The sequence below is a fragment of the Centroberyx gerrardi genome, chromosome 20 (genome assembly GCF_048128805.1).
Source record: "Centroberyx gerrardi isolate f3 chromosome 20, fCenGer3.hap1.cur.20231027, whole genome shotgun sequence".
Lineage (NCBI taxonomy): Eukaryota > Metazoa > Chordata > Actinopteri > Beryciformes > Berycidae > Centroberyx > Centroberyx gerrardi.
Window position 1 is genome coordinate 14,210,845 of NC_136016.1, and position 14,258 is coordinate 14,225,102.

A 14,258-nucleotide genomic window follows, 5' to 3' on the forward strand; every position below is an offset into this window, starting at 1 on the left:
ACTCAGTAATGTATTCTGATCACTTTCAGTTACTTTCAGGTCACTTTCCCTTACTTGAAGTACAAAGGTACACATAGGAAAAAGTGAAAAATTACAAAGTTCAGGAAATTCATTTCAGGTTTGCATACAGACACAAATTTTCTTCTGTGCCTTATTTTATAAATTATAAATGGCCTTCTGCATTTCTCGCTTTTACTTTAAAAGTATTCCCAGAAGCAATCCTCTAATTTTTCCACAAAGATCTGTAATCAGAATACATTCTTGTTTTAGGTAACATAACGGAATACAGTTACTTTTTTTTGTATTAACACCGTTACTAAGCAACCCTGAAATACACTATAGACATATTGCACAACAAATCTTTTTGGGCAGTTGAACAACAGAGAAAATCATTGTGGAAGTGCTTGAAAATACCATTCAAATAAACTCAAATAAACTCTTACTCAATCCTCCTCTGCTTTGACTTCCTCTGTGTTGGCCGCCTCTTTCTTCTCTTCGTTGACGGTGGCTTCTGTTTTGTCCGCCGCTTCTTCCGGCTCTGGGTTGGATTTCGGCTTGTCTTCCTCCTTCTTGGGTTCAGGAAGAAGGACGACTTTCCCAATGTTGTGGCGCTCATGCATGCGCCTCATTGCATCACCCACCTGGCAAAAGACAGAGGAGCAGATGTACAGATTAGACAGTTTTCCTCCTTAAGAAGAGGGAATCCCTGATTTGAATCCCTGGACCGTGCAAAAATCTGTGCAGAAGTGAATAACTAAGTCGCCTGAAAAACAAGTTGCTCAGTGGTCGACAACTGAAAACAGATTGTGATGGACAGGTCCCAGGTGTGAGACTCAGTGTGAAGCAGAGTGTTGCTGAACAACAGCGGCATGCCCAGAATACATTCCCTAGGTAAATGAAGATTAAAAAAATGGGTACTCTGAGGAATATATTATTAATTCAGCTAATTATACATTGTATGACAGGTAAAGACAGACATGCATGCCACCGTGAGCACCACTAATACCTGATCAGTCTTAATGGGGAGAGAGATTTATGAAAATAGTGCATTTCTATGATTTCTATGCTACAATGTCATCCGTACTTCCTATTAATCCCCTGCTTCAGCCATCTGCAAACACACAGACAGGATTCTCCCTCATCACACTCAACATGGAAGCATCCTCTCTGACTACTCCTGAACCCAGTCGGAGACACTCAAAACACAGATATCCCCCCTAATGGCTGATGCCACGGCAACATCACCTCACATCACCATCACCTAGCAACAGCTGCTGAGGACCGTCTCATCTGATGGGGTGACAGAGGCTCGCTCGTCTGCCACAACATGCGAGTGATGGGAAAGAGGAAAACACCACTGGGAGCTTCGAGTGTCTGACGCACTAAAAGCATCAATGAACCTCCTGTTTCTCCCACAGTGGATGAACTTCAACAGCTTTCCTCAGTCCAGTGTGTCACGATGATTAAAATCTTATGTCGGGCTAAAGCTGCAACAACTTGGGCCTGGCCTGCCCACTAGACTTTTTTATTTTTTTTTGGCATTTTTTGTCTTTATTTGATAGAAACAGTAGAGAGAAACAAGAAAGATTATATATAAAACACTTAAAACACTTAAAAATAAATGCTGCATTTGACAATTTCTACATTATGAAATTCATACTGCAGAATACACATAGATGCTTGTTTACTGTAACTACACTAATTTTGGAGATTTTCTTGCATAGATATACATACCAACTTCTAAAATCAGCATACTTAAAAGGCCTACTGATCTGACATCTCAGATAAATGCTACACTGAGATTTGTTACACTAACCTCCTCAAAGTGGTAGGTTGAGTCAATGCGGGGCTTGATCTTCCCCTGGCCGTAGAGCTCCAGCAGCGTCGCCATCGTCCGGATGATGAGCTGCTCATCGCTCATGTGGCCCAGGTGGAAGCCGCACACGGCCTTGTTGGCCTGCATCAGCTTCAGGGTGGTGATAGACAGCTGGTTGTACCAGGTCTTTGCCATGGCCAGCAGGTTCTTCTTCTGGCCCGTCACGCAATTGGCCGCACCTGGAGTGAGGGTAAGGAAACAGAATAGAATAGAATAGAATAGAATAGAATAGAATAGAGAAGTCAGTGAGGCCAGACCATAAATTGCTATTAAAATGTCTAGCATGTCCCTCTAGAGACTGGTTACAGGCTAAAGTTTATCACAGTGTTATGATTTTAATTATGAATAGGGGAATATGTGAGACAACAACAAGCAATAGGGACATTACAAAAAAATATAAATATTTTAGCTGAACATCAGATTCATATCAATTATAGAGCTAAATCCTAAGGGAGGAATGAATGAATATTATTTTGGCTGCCGTTTTCATTTTGAGTCAGATTCCTTTAGGAGGTGTGAGAGTGTGAGCTATAGGCTAGTAGGTCAAGTCTCACACCAGATGTGTGGGTGTTGGCTATCCTTCGAGTCCTCTTGAATGGAAAACTAATTTGTATGCCAAAATGTCAGACTGTTACATCCAGAATGAGATCATTCTGGACTAAGGTTAAACCTCAAGTTAAATTAACAATATGCAGCAAAGGGAACTCAAAGAATGTCTGGAACATCAGTTTTCTCCAGATGTTGTGCCTTACCAAACACTATAAGTGTGCCCATTGGTTTCAACAAATTGTAGCCTTTTTGGGTGTCTGAGCCACCAAGTGGGTCCAGGACTATATCCACTCCTGTGGAGAGACAGAGAGAGAGACAAAGAATGGGTAGAGTACAAGAGTGAGGGTGAGAAACATTTCTTTGTGTCGACTTGAAATGAAAGTGATACCAAAAAAACAAAACAACAGATAAACTGTACAAGGGAAATATGAATTCAAGAAAAAACAACTTGGCCTGTCTGTTTATGGTATTAACTAACAGTTTTGCAAATTGTATTAAACTGATGTTTCATATTTTTGCCTTTACACATTAAAATATGGAGTACAAGATGACCAGAGTTACTTATCTCACCCTTAGGGCTGATTTTGCGGATTTCCTCCACATAGTCCTTGGTGCGGTAGTCGATGGGGTGAGTTACCCCGCCTTGGACAATGGTCTCGTGTTTGGAGGCTGATGCCGTGCCAAAAACAGTCACATCCTGCACAGTCTGACACAGCTGAGTGGCAGCAATACCCACACCACCTACAGAGACAGAGATGACATTACCAGCAACTGTTCTTCCACATGCTGCAGTATAAATAAAGTTCTGCATGATCACTCTCTGTAATGCTAGGTGATTTAACCATGGAAAATGAAAGACATTCTTGTTATTTCAACTTTAATTGTAAGAGTAACTGTAGGTATTTCAGTATTAGTATGGAATGGGCCAAGAATTGAACTGTTAGCTACTCCACATTTAAATTGTTCTCATCTGCCAAATATGAATCACAATCTGAAAAGCCAAGTGCAATAAATACAGGGATTTGCCTGACATTTGTTGGTACAGGAACACACTGACAAATCACATACATAAAGTACAGACAGGCACACACGGTAAGGGACAGCAGGACCTCCTCTTTAGTGCAAGGAGTCAGTGCAGGATATACAATGAATAGTAGAATATGGTACATATTGCTCTACATATCTACATTCAGCATTCTATCATGTATGTATACTGGCAGTGTGGCTCACAGTAGATTACAGGATGTCAGAGTCAAGCGGTGCATTAGAACAATATACCATGAGATATTTGTACTGAATAAGATGGAAATGCATGTACTAAGTTCTGAGCATTGTGGAGCATGGACTTAATTCCTGAGACGAAAGTGGCATAGTGTATAAAAACCTGTGCAATGAAAGGGTAATAGTAGATAAGGTAATAGTAAATATGACGGACTAAACATTAACAGTAGCGGGATTACAGTGAATTCCATCAGTGATAACAACACTGGGTAATAACAAATCGGATGGACTAAACAGTAACAGTAGTGGCATTACAGTCGATTCAGCAAAGGGGGATGATGGGAGGTTTCCGTGTGTTTTAGGATGGTTGAGTCGTAGCAAGACTGGCTGAGATGGCTGACGGCTCTCAGGAAGAAATTCTTGAAATAGCAAACAGGTGCTGGTCTTCATGCAGCATCTCCCAGAGGAAGGGTTTTGGAACTGAACAGGATCACCAGCAGTCCCTCCTGCCCTCTTCTTCACACTGGCATCACACGGCTGATTCACAGAGGTCAGCTGACAGCCGCCCACTCAACCCACTCAACTCTGAAACTTGGCCTTTGAGTGGCGGGACTCAGAGGCAGAAGAGCACTAGAGCGTGATGGTGGATGTTAGGATGCTTACAGTAACTGACCTGCAGAACTGGAAGCAGACTGGTTGTGAAATACTGAACTTACTCAGCTGCTGCAGCAAGAGCGTCTTTTATTCCTTTACTCCTCTGTTCAGGGTGAATTTCAGGCCGTTTCAATTAATCAGTTCTCCAGCCTCAATAACTCACACTTAATGGTAACAAAACTGTGAGGCTGAACGAAGTTGTGATTCATGACACACAGAGAAAACCTTGAAGCGAAGCCTTGAGAAGAAGAAGCTAAGAATGGCGTTCACCTTGTTGCTAAGGAACCACTGTAATTGGTTGATGGGAGCAGTATATCAAATTATAACATGATGGCAAATGGAACAAAACAGAATGGAAACAAAGAACAACATCAAACTCAGTATAACAACAAATGCCAACAGCCACCAGGAGAGCGCAAAGTTTTTGTAATCAGTACTTTTATCCTTCACATCTAAAATATTTCTCCAATTAGGAAAACTTTTCCTGCTTAAATGCAATTTTCAGGGAGACTTTATAAACAACATTTTTCAATAATGTTTTGTAGACTTTACTCTTACTTTATGTCTAAGCCCAGCACAGAATGGATGAAATAATACTGCAATTAAGATGTGGAGAACCATGATATTTGTCCCATTATTGGAGAGTGATAACCACACTCCTAATAAAGCTGTCTGAGTTTTCGCATCAGAAGTTATGACACCTGCCCAATATATCATCAGCTGTTCTTTTTTCCAGCTACTGTCTTTGATTGCATCCAGTCTTCATTCTTCAAGTCTCAGCACTGGATAAATTGTGGGAAAGATACATGGCAGCAACTGAATTACCAATGGAGCAATACGACTGCAGTTTATGACAGGAGGAAAATTATTGGGGTTGCTTGTATCCTATAGGGAAGCAGGTAAATTAAATTTTTTTCCAGTCAATAAAAGCAGTATACAAGAGGAATATGACCAGAACCTTCTTCTGCAGTGTATGCAAACAACTTAATTATTCTCATAATCAAAGTAAAGCAATAACTATACATGTAAACATAGTCATTGATCCCCTAGGTGCTTTCGGCAGAATTTAGAATTGCTTTTATCTGACTTTACTGTCTATACATAATAATTCCATCAAAGGGAGCATGTACCTGCTCCTTGTTATGTGGAGGGTATGTTTTCAGTCCTGTTGCGTGGCTACAGACAATATTTTAAGATAAACAAGACATATTTCTCTTTCATGGTCTTGGAGCTGTTTTTTTGAAATGTCATGTGTTGCCAAAGCAACCATGCCTGATAATGATCTAGTTTGCCATTTTATAAACGAGCTGCCTAGAGGCCGTGTCTGTGGTTCACACACACACACATGGATGTCAACAACTCCCATTCCCCATTCACACACACACTCACACACACACACACACACACACGCACGATATCTTCACCTTTGACCCACGATCTCCTGGCTGATAATTTCCTACACAGACATGTGGCTGCATTCAGAGAAGTGATTAGTGACCTGGAATGACCCAGCTGTAATATTTTACAGAACGACCAGAAGACTCGGAGATGTTCAATGGGCTTATTTGACAAAGCCCAATCTTGTACTATAGACATATGAGCAATTGAGTCTCTTTCTATAATGACTCCAGTCAATTTTAATTGCTTGAGACTTGACTTGATGCATGAAGAGAAGACTTGAGACTTGACCTGACTTGGGTTCTGGGGCCAGTTGCATAAAGCTAGTTTAAGACTAGTCTAAGCCTAAGACTGGTTTTAGATTCTCAGGTTGGACTAATTAAGACTGTCTGTTACTTAAATATTACGACTGACTTATTTTGAGGTAGGAATGTTAGCCACCTTCCCCCTGGCTAATCTTGAGTTAAGAACTTTGTTGTTATGGCAACGAGTCGGCCTAACTGTCAGAGTGGGAAGTTTAAATGCTGAAGCTGTTTCATAAAAGACAGCAAATCTCAGTTTTTTGGAAAGACCTGAAGAAGAGAGCGAGTCTTTAGAGACAGAAACAACCCATTAGAGATCTACAACAATCAAGAAGTTGTAGGAACAGGTAAATATAAGTGTCTATAGCAAGTTTGACTTGAGGTCACATTTAAGTCTAAGACTAGGTCTATCTTTATGCAACTGGCCCCTGGTGACTCAGGACTTGACTTTGACTTGTACTTTGATGACTTGAAAAGGTTTCTAAAGTCTTGACTTGAGATCTTGTGTTTGTTTAAATGACTTAGATTGAAAGTGATGAGATTTATTCCACCGGACGACTGAATTTAAATTCTGTTTTCTGAATTTGTATGGAATGATTGAATTTATTGAAGTTGAAACTGATTATAGAAATCAAACTCATGATGCTCTTACCAAGTTTTTATCCTATTAAAACCATATTGCATTGAAAAGTCCTACATATTTAGTTTTCTTTAAGAAAGAAATTGATACTGGTCTCTTGATTTGTTCTGACTTGCAGTATGTGTGTGTGTGTGTGTGTGTGTGTATGTGCACGTGCCTCTGCGTCTTACCTGCTGCCATGTGGATGAGAACACTCTTGCCTGGCCTGATGTTGCCCATCTCAAACAGCATCATGTAGGCGGTCAAGTAGTTCACGGGGAGAGCAGCGCCCTCCTCGAAGCTCATTGGCTCGGGCATGAGGAAGGTGTGTTCAGCCGGCACGACCGCCACCTCCTGCCACATGCCGCTGCGGATCAACACGATCACACGGTCCCCCACCTGACGGAGGGAGGAGGGAGGAGGGAGGAGGGAAGAGGGAGAGAGAGAACCAAGTTAGTGAGGAGAGAGGCGAGTGGAGACGAGAAGAAGCAGAAGTGAAGGAAGGGAGGAGAGGAAGAAGGAGAAAACAAAGAAAATGGGAGGAAGAGATAGAGAGATAGGGAGGGAGAGGAAGTTGGTGGTGGTGTGTGTGTGTGTGTGTGTGTGTGTGTGTGTGTGTGTGTGTGTGTGTGTGTGTGGTGGGGTTAATTCAGGTCCAATTGGAACACTTCAATATTATTCCACAGCAGCAGAGAGCAGAGCTTATTCATTTTATAATGTAAGAACTCGTAAGAACGTACAATTCAATCAACCTTGAAAATTTAGCACTTTGAGGCTATAAAGGGAAAAACTTGTATGTGATCACAATATAAAAACAGCTGTAAAGGATTATTTCAGCAGCCCAATTTCTTGTGTCAGCCTTGCTCTCGACTATGAGATACTGAAACTTTTTCAGTTCAGCGCTGCTATACGAGTCGGGACAGGGGGCTTATGGGAAACGCAGTTCCTACTTGTGTGTTCTTCCACAGAGAAGTGGCGCTGTAAACATTTCACTGGTGTTGCGAAACATGCCAAAAAATGAAGGGCACAGGAAAGAGGTCTAATCCGACTGTGAATGCTGCAGCGCTTCCTGTTAACACAGCTTCAAGATCGCTAGGCCACGCCCTCTTCCTGCTGCACACACACTCGTGACAATAGACAGATCACACACACACACACAAAGAAATATTTACACACAAACACATGCACACACAGATATATTAACACCATATTAAAACACTATATCAAAAACACAAGGTCACACACACATTTTGCATATCACTGTTGTCATGAAAACCTCATAACTCATAATAGTTTTAATATTTTCCTTTCAATCGAAGGATTACATGTTCTTCTATGGGTTGAGAAAATTGTGCAACCCTTTGTCTTATGACACTCTTTTAAATCCCATTGGATAAATGCAAAATGCATGGTGGTCAAGCAACATGGCTGTTCTTCTCGGCTCCTGGAAAGTTGACATTTTGGAGATTTTGGAGGGTTTCACAGCAACAACATGTAAAATGGACCAGTAGTGTAGCAGCATCTTAAACAGGGATGAAACTGCTACCAATCTCATCACACACCACTAAGATGATCAAAATGCTTATTTGCCAAAACGCTGGTGTATTTCTTTTAAGAAAGCTGGTTGGATAAGAATGAAGGACAGAAATTGCTGTTTCCATCTTGAGCAAAATCAATCAGGATGTGAGGATGAATCAGCAAGAGACTCTGGGAAGGTTTCTCTCTCCCATACAACACGTCTGCTCTATCTCAACTTCACGTGCTTCTTATAGGAAATGGCCTCAGCCCTCTCTGTCCAGGTCTGGCAAAGCCCCGCTGCTTCAGCCAAGAGCCACAGACAGGCCCAAGGAAAACAGGCTCAGCCCCTCTCTCTCTCCAAAAAAACACAGGGCTTGGCTTTCTGCTGCTGTCCGTCTCTCCCTGCGCTGCTGCTGCTGCTGCTGCTGCTGCTGCTGCTTCTGGTGTTGTTGTGGTCTGGTGTCTTGTGGTCTTGCTGCTCCCTTCCAAAAAAGAGGTGTTGGAATGCACCACTCCCCCCTATAGGATTCTTGTTCTTGGAGCATGGAGAGGAGGATGGAGGGAGGAAGGAGAGGAGGGCGGGAGAGGAGTGTAGCAAAGTGAAGGAGGAGGAAGAAGAGGAAGAAGAGGAGGAGGGAAAATTCCAGACTGACACTGAGGGACAGGGAGGAGGTGCACTAGTGCAAGTGTATTTCCACATAAGGACGGTACATGCAGAACTTATTCATAAAAAACAGTATAATGCAAGTGTGTGCATCCATGCCGCACACACACACACACACACACACAGACAGGCCTGAAGGAAATGGCTGATTCAAAGGTCAGGTCTGTAGATCAAGCAGATTGGCTCTTGTCATGACGGTGTTATTGTGTCCAGCTCTCCAGCGAGGCTCTAAGCACCCAAAGGCCTGTCAATATCTTATCTCATTTCACTATTCAGTCAGAAACTGGGCGGCAGGTTGGTTAAGGAGGCATTTGAGTCCTCTAAGATGCGCTGGTTCGATTCTTAGCACTGACAGTGTCCATCCTACAGAAGCAAACCCACATCCGAAAACCTCAGAATGAAAAGTAGCTACCATAAGCGAAATATTAAGTGAGATATCTGAACAAAAAAACAGTTTTCAGAGTCTTTCTCACAGATATGGAATCTACTTTCTGCCTATTAAAACATCTGAAAACAGAAAAGCACTGAAATGCATAAAGTATTTATCTGATGGTAATACTGTGTCCATGTAAAATTGTAACACTGTCTGGATGTAAGAGGATACTCTCTTGACATCTCCTCTGGCAGTTTTTTTTCTTTTTTTTTTTCTTTTCTTTCTTTCTCATAAGTCATGTCTTAACTCTTTATTAACATTTGTTCAACACGAATGGAATTGTCTAATGCACTTTTTGTGTAATTGTCATTTTCAACTGTTTCAATACAAAAAATAAATAAATAAGCCAAGTTTTGCGACATGAGGTAATGGAGGTTGCTTGCAATATGTTGCTGTGGTTTTATCGTTTATATGTCCTTGTAAAAATAAACCTTCCATACACAACCGGTGGCATCAGAGGTAAAAAACTCCCGCTGGAGAGATCTGAACCTTCTCCCTGAAGCGGGGAAAACATCGCTATAGCTGCAGGCAACAAGAAGGCTCCAAATGGGCCAATCTGTGGTTCATTGGATTTTAAAGTGCACATCTCACAACTAACAACATCATGAGCCAGTCTGAGTCATCCCTCCTCACCCTGCCTGTCACTCGCCACTCTATACTGTCCAATAAAGCAGAAATGCCATAAAAACAATAAATAAAGGCTCACAAACCCTGGCAGATATTGATAGGCGGATCTGGGGAATTTTATTGGGTCAGACAACATTTCTCAATTCTTCAATAGGAGGGTTTATGAGTTTAGAGGTGGCGAGGAGGGAGTGTTTGAGAAAGCCCATAGATACTGCAGATGAGCAGCGTACCAAATACTAGCTATTGGACAGACTTCCTAAATCTAAACAAAAAATATTAGTCTTTCCAAATTGTTAACACTTGACCTCTGGAGAACTCTTATCAACCAAATGTAAATGGTAAAAGGTAAATGTAACCTTGTGCTGGTGATAAGCTTGTAAAAACAGATCAAGGACATCCTGTAAATCAAATGTAACAAGTCTTGTAGGCAGTAATGTTACATTCTGCAGCAAGTGAGCCTCTATCCACACAGGTTTCCAAATGCAAAGGTCGCATTAGATTAATTGATTAGACTGATTGATTGGGTGGAGCTTATTCCTACCATTTCTGCTCTTCTATTCTTCATAAATAACACTTTTCACATAATAATTCAGAAGATGTTTAGAGATGCTTCAAAATACACAAAAATTGACCAAAAAATGTATATGTACATATGTATATGACATCCATTTGAAAATATATTTTGGATATATGGGTAGATATGTTGTCAGCAGCACTTAAGAAAGAAGAATGTATTTCCAGTGTCCAAAATATATAATCTGTAGGCTATGTACTCTTTTTTTTTTTGGCAATTTCTGTGTAGGCTATTTTAAAAGCTGAGTCTAAACACATTCTTTTTTTTTTACAGCCTGCAGCCTAACAAGAGGTGAGGTAACGCCCAACTTTAAAATACAGACTGGAATTATGGGACTTATTGATAAGACTTGTCTTAAAATGAACAAATGAGGCAGTCATAACAGCCAGTGGGTCATGATGTTGGTCAGCGGTTCACATGCCGTGGAGAACCGGTAGTATGCAGATTATCATTCCAACCAGTTTTCACTACTTAGCACAACTCTAACAAGAGAGACGGAAACTAATCAGTGAAGTAAGCTGGTGAAGTGTTTTGCTGTAATGATAAAACTCTTGGACAGGGTGGGATAAGAAACAATGTGCCATGATGGACCAATAGGATCTGCAGGTTTTCATCCCAACCAAACACTACACCAGACAGTGAAATGAGCTGGTGCAGTGCTTGGAATGAAACCATCATACTCTTGGCCCTCCCTGGCACATGATTGGACACCTCTGATCTTGGTGCTTACGGAGGGATTTCCCGGGTCTGAGAGAGCATTCGGTACTCACTTTTCTATCCTTCACATCCTCCCCGACGGCTTCCACCACCCCGGAGCCCTCCATGCCCATGATGACCGGCGGGGAGGGCAGCAGCTCGTACAGCCCCTGCCTGGCCAGCAGCTCCGCGAAGTTCAGCCCGCACGCCTTGACCCGCACCAGGAGCTCCCCGCCCTTCAGCTGCGGCTTGCTCTGCGTCTTCACCTGCAGCTTCACCTTGTCGTAGCCCCCGTACCCCGTCAGGACCAGAGCCCGGCAGGGGAGAGCCTCTTCCCCCGCCGCGGGGCTGCTGCTGCCGGACTCCTGCGCCGCATCCGAGGAGGGAGCCGGCGGCGGAGGTTCATCTGGTTTCTTCTCCTGCTCGGTTTGTTGTTCCTGTTGTTGTTCGGCTGCTGCCTCTTCGCCAGACATGATGAACACTTCCGATTTGCGCTTCCTCGGCTTTAAATTCACTAGTTCTGCCTGTTTAGGGCGTTCCTGGAAAAAAGCACTTTATCAGCAAAATCTGGAGGCAAATTAAAAAAAATCGGTTTATACTGATGTATATAGTTTATACTGATTTACAGTCATAAAGTAGATTAAACTTACTGGACACAATCGTATATCCTATGCAAAATCAGGTTATTTCTGCGTGGTTTCCAGTGTACGCTGTCTGCTCAAAAAGTGGCCAGTGTCAAGTCAGCCAAATTCAAAATGGCTGTTCCCGTTTCAATTTCCAAAATAAAACCCCCCTTGACGAGCGTGTTGAAACATTTTGAGTAATATCTCTACATACTAAAGTGAAATAATACAGATATTTAGGGAGGAATATATATATTTTGTCAAGGTCAACGAAAAATATTTTTTTAACCCGAAATTTACTTGTTTATTAAGCACTTTGTCGAGAGGAAATGTCATGAGGAAATAAAATGCCATGCCCTATAATAAAATAACAAATAAATAATACTATTTTTAATATCTGCTTACAGATAGACCTTCACTCCATATTCAATGTAATGATTCCAGTATTCTGGTACGATTTCATTGTTCTGTACACTCCAATACTTGTTCCCTTGAAATAGAAAAAAGTAGACCTATGCTTTTATTTTAAATGTCAAATGCGTAACTTCCTGTATTTTTGCAGCTATCTCCGGTTAGCTTGACGCAGCTGAAAAAGTGACAGATCCGTTGTGTTGGCACGGAGCGCAGAGATGTGAGCAGAGGGGAGTGGCGAGCTTCAAACCACGGAGAGTGGATTACTGGCAGAGAGAAATGGGATTATTTGAGTTTTCAGTTGGAGCAACAGGTGAAGATATGGATGTACAGTATGGGGGCAGTGCTGTTCAGCAGGTAAATAACTGTTACAAGCAATGATTTCCTGGTCAAAAGGTGAGCAAACTAGTGTGTGGGTATCCAGTTGGTGGCCGTCATAATGCAATGGGCAATATAAACAAATCAGTTCTATTTTCAGAAAAGCATTCAGTTTTGACCTTATCTTCATATAATTTATCAGGTTCATGCTAATTAATAGGATGTAGGCTATATGAATTTATTTCATAAAGATCTTTGTCAAAAGGTGGGTTAACACTGTTCTGCAAATAACAAGATAGGTAAATCAAGTTTAGATCATATATAATACTATATATACAATGTATATATTGTGTTTTTAAATTGATGAGGAACATTCTGTTTTGATTCCACAATATTTCAAAGCAAATATCCTAGATTTACTACATTTATCTAACATATGCAGTTTGTTACTTTAAAGAAAAATGTTTGCACAATGTTATCATTACATATATAGGCTACAGTATATTTCAATTACCGACCTCAAGCTAGTCTTTTTAAAGGAAGCAATCAGAGTGTCCTTGGACCCCTATGCAAGAGGTGAGTGCTTCGAAGATGAAACACTGTGTAGCAGTGAAAAACCTGGATATTAGAATGAACATGTGTGTCTATGTATTTCTGTACTTTTCCAGCTGGCAACAGCCTATGGCATTGCCTCTATTACCCAACCACATACACATACATACACACTCACAGATGCCGGCCACCCTGAAATGTCACAAACCTGCCAGAGAGGTTGCTATCTCATCATGTCACTCATAGCTGCGTGTGTCAGATGGGAAGTGAAGGGATGGTGAGACAGATAAAGATGTTAAAGGGCAGGAAATACCTTGTTTAACAGAGAGACACATGGCAGGTCAGGGCTGCCATTTTCTATTTCCTCTCCCCCCCTCAAGTCTGAAATAAACTGTCACTGAGGTATGGAGAAGGGCTCGATCTGGACAGATATGTACACAGGCAAGGGTGTGCATGCATACACACAAGCACACACACACACACACACACACTGTCACATGCATGCACACACACACTTGCATCATACAGCAGATTCATAACAGACTAAATATGGGTCCAAGGGAGATGTTTAACTATTCAGTGTCTTGTGTGTGTCTATATTGCACACACACACACACACATGCACACACATACACACACACGCACACACACACAGTGACCCCAGTTTTTCCACTACCAAAGCCTTTTTCAGTCACATGTGATGTTTTTGATTGCACAATGTGACTACTTGTTGCTGAAGTATTGCAATCTGTTAAAAACTAAACAGCTGCTATCAGTCACATTGCGAATTGAAAGGTCAAAGCCATTATGCATTTCATACCCTTATAATGTTGACATAGGCTACTTATAATTTTCTGCCAAAGGTTTCTACCTCTTATAAGCTATTCATATGTCTTCTCAGACTTTGCCTGGTCCTTATCACGTCCCCCTCCCCCCAGTTCCCCCCAAAAAGGCAGAGAGTCTGGGATGAATCTTACAGCTAACAACCTCTACTGTGTAGAGGAGGATGGGAGGCAGCTGGCTACTTCTGTCTCCACCAACACACCTTTCCACCTCTGCAGCACTTTTGAAGTTTAGAAGCACTTTTGGCTACGGTTAAAATCTTTGAGAAGTTCTTTAAAAGAATATAGCTCATCCCAAAATGAAAAGTCAGTCGTTATCTGCTCTCCCCATGTCAGCTGAAACTCCTTTTGAACTGCAGTTCAAAAGGCACGCACACACCA

General features: G+C 41.7%; 2 protein-coding genes across 3 annotated transcripts in view; one reads left to right on the forward strand and one right to left on the reverse strand.

Moving 5' to 3' along the window:
• Nucleotides 1-361: 361 nt before the first annotated feature.
• Nucleotides 362-11,851, reverse strand: LOC139927991 (synaptic vesicle membrane protein VAT-1 homolog). Of its 2 annotated transcripts, XM_071920327.2 has the most exons (7): nt 11,782-11,851; nt 11,206-11,670; nt 6,811-7,018; nt 2,996-3,166; nt 2,629-2,718; nt 1,817-2,055; nt 362-641 (listed from the first exon to the last, which is right to left on the reverse strand). In XM_071920327.2, exons 2-7 carry the CDS (start codon nt 11,602-11,604, stop codon nt 444-446), a joined length of 1,305 nt encoding a protein of 434 aa, XP_071776428.1. In that variant the 5' UTR covers nt 11,605-11,670; nt 11,782-11,851; the 3' UTR covers nt 362-443. The 2 variants fall into 2 exon arrangements, with proteins under 2 accessions (XP_071776428.1, XP_071776427.1); XM_071920326.2 differs by having other exon boundaries at nt 11,206-11,841.
• A 549-nt stretch (nt 11,852-12,400) lies between these two features.
• LOC139927984 (rho-related GTP-binding protein RhoN-like) overlaps nt 12,401-14,258 on the forward strand; it is a 33,926-nt gene continuing 32,068 nt past the window's right edge. The window contains exon 1 of the mRNA XM_071920316.1: nt 12,401-12,522. Coding sequence (XP_071776417.1) covers nt 12,445-12,522 — 78 coding nt within the window. The 5' untranslated portion in view covers nt 12,401-12,444. The remainder of the gene's footprint in view (nt 12,523-14,258) is intronic.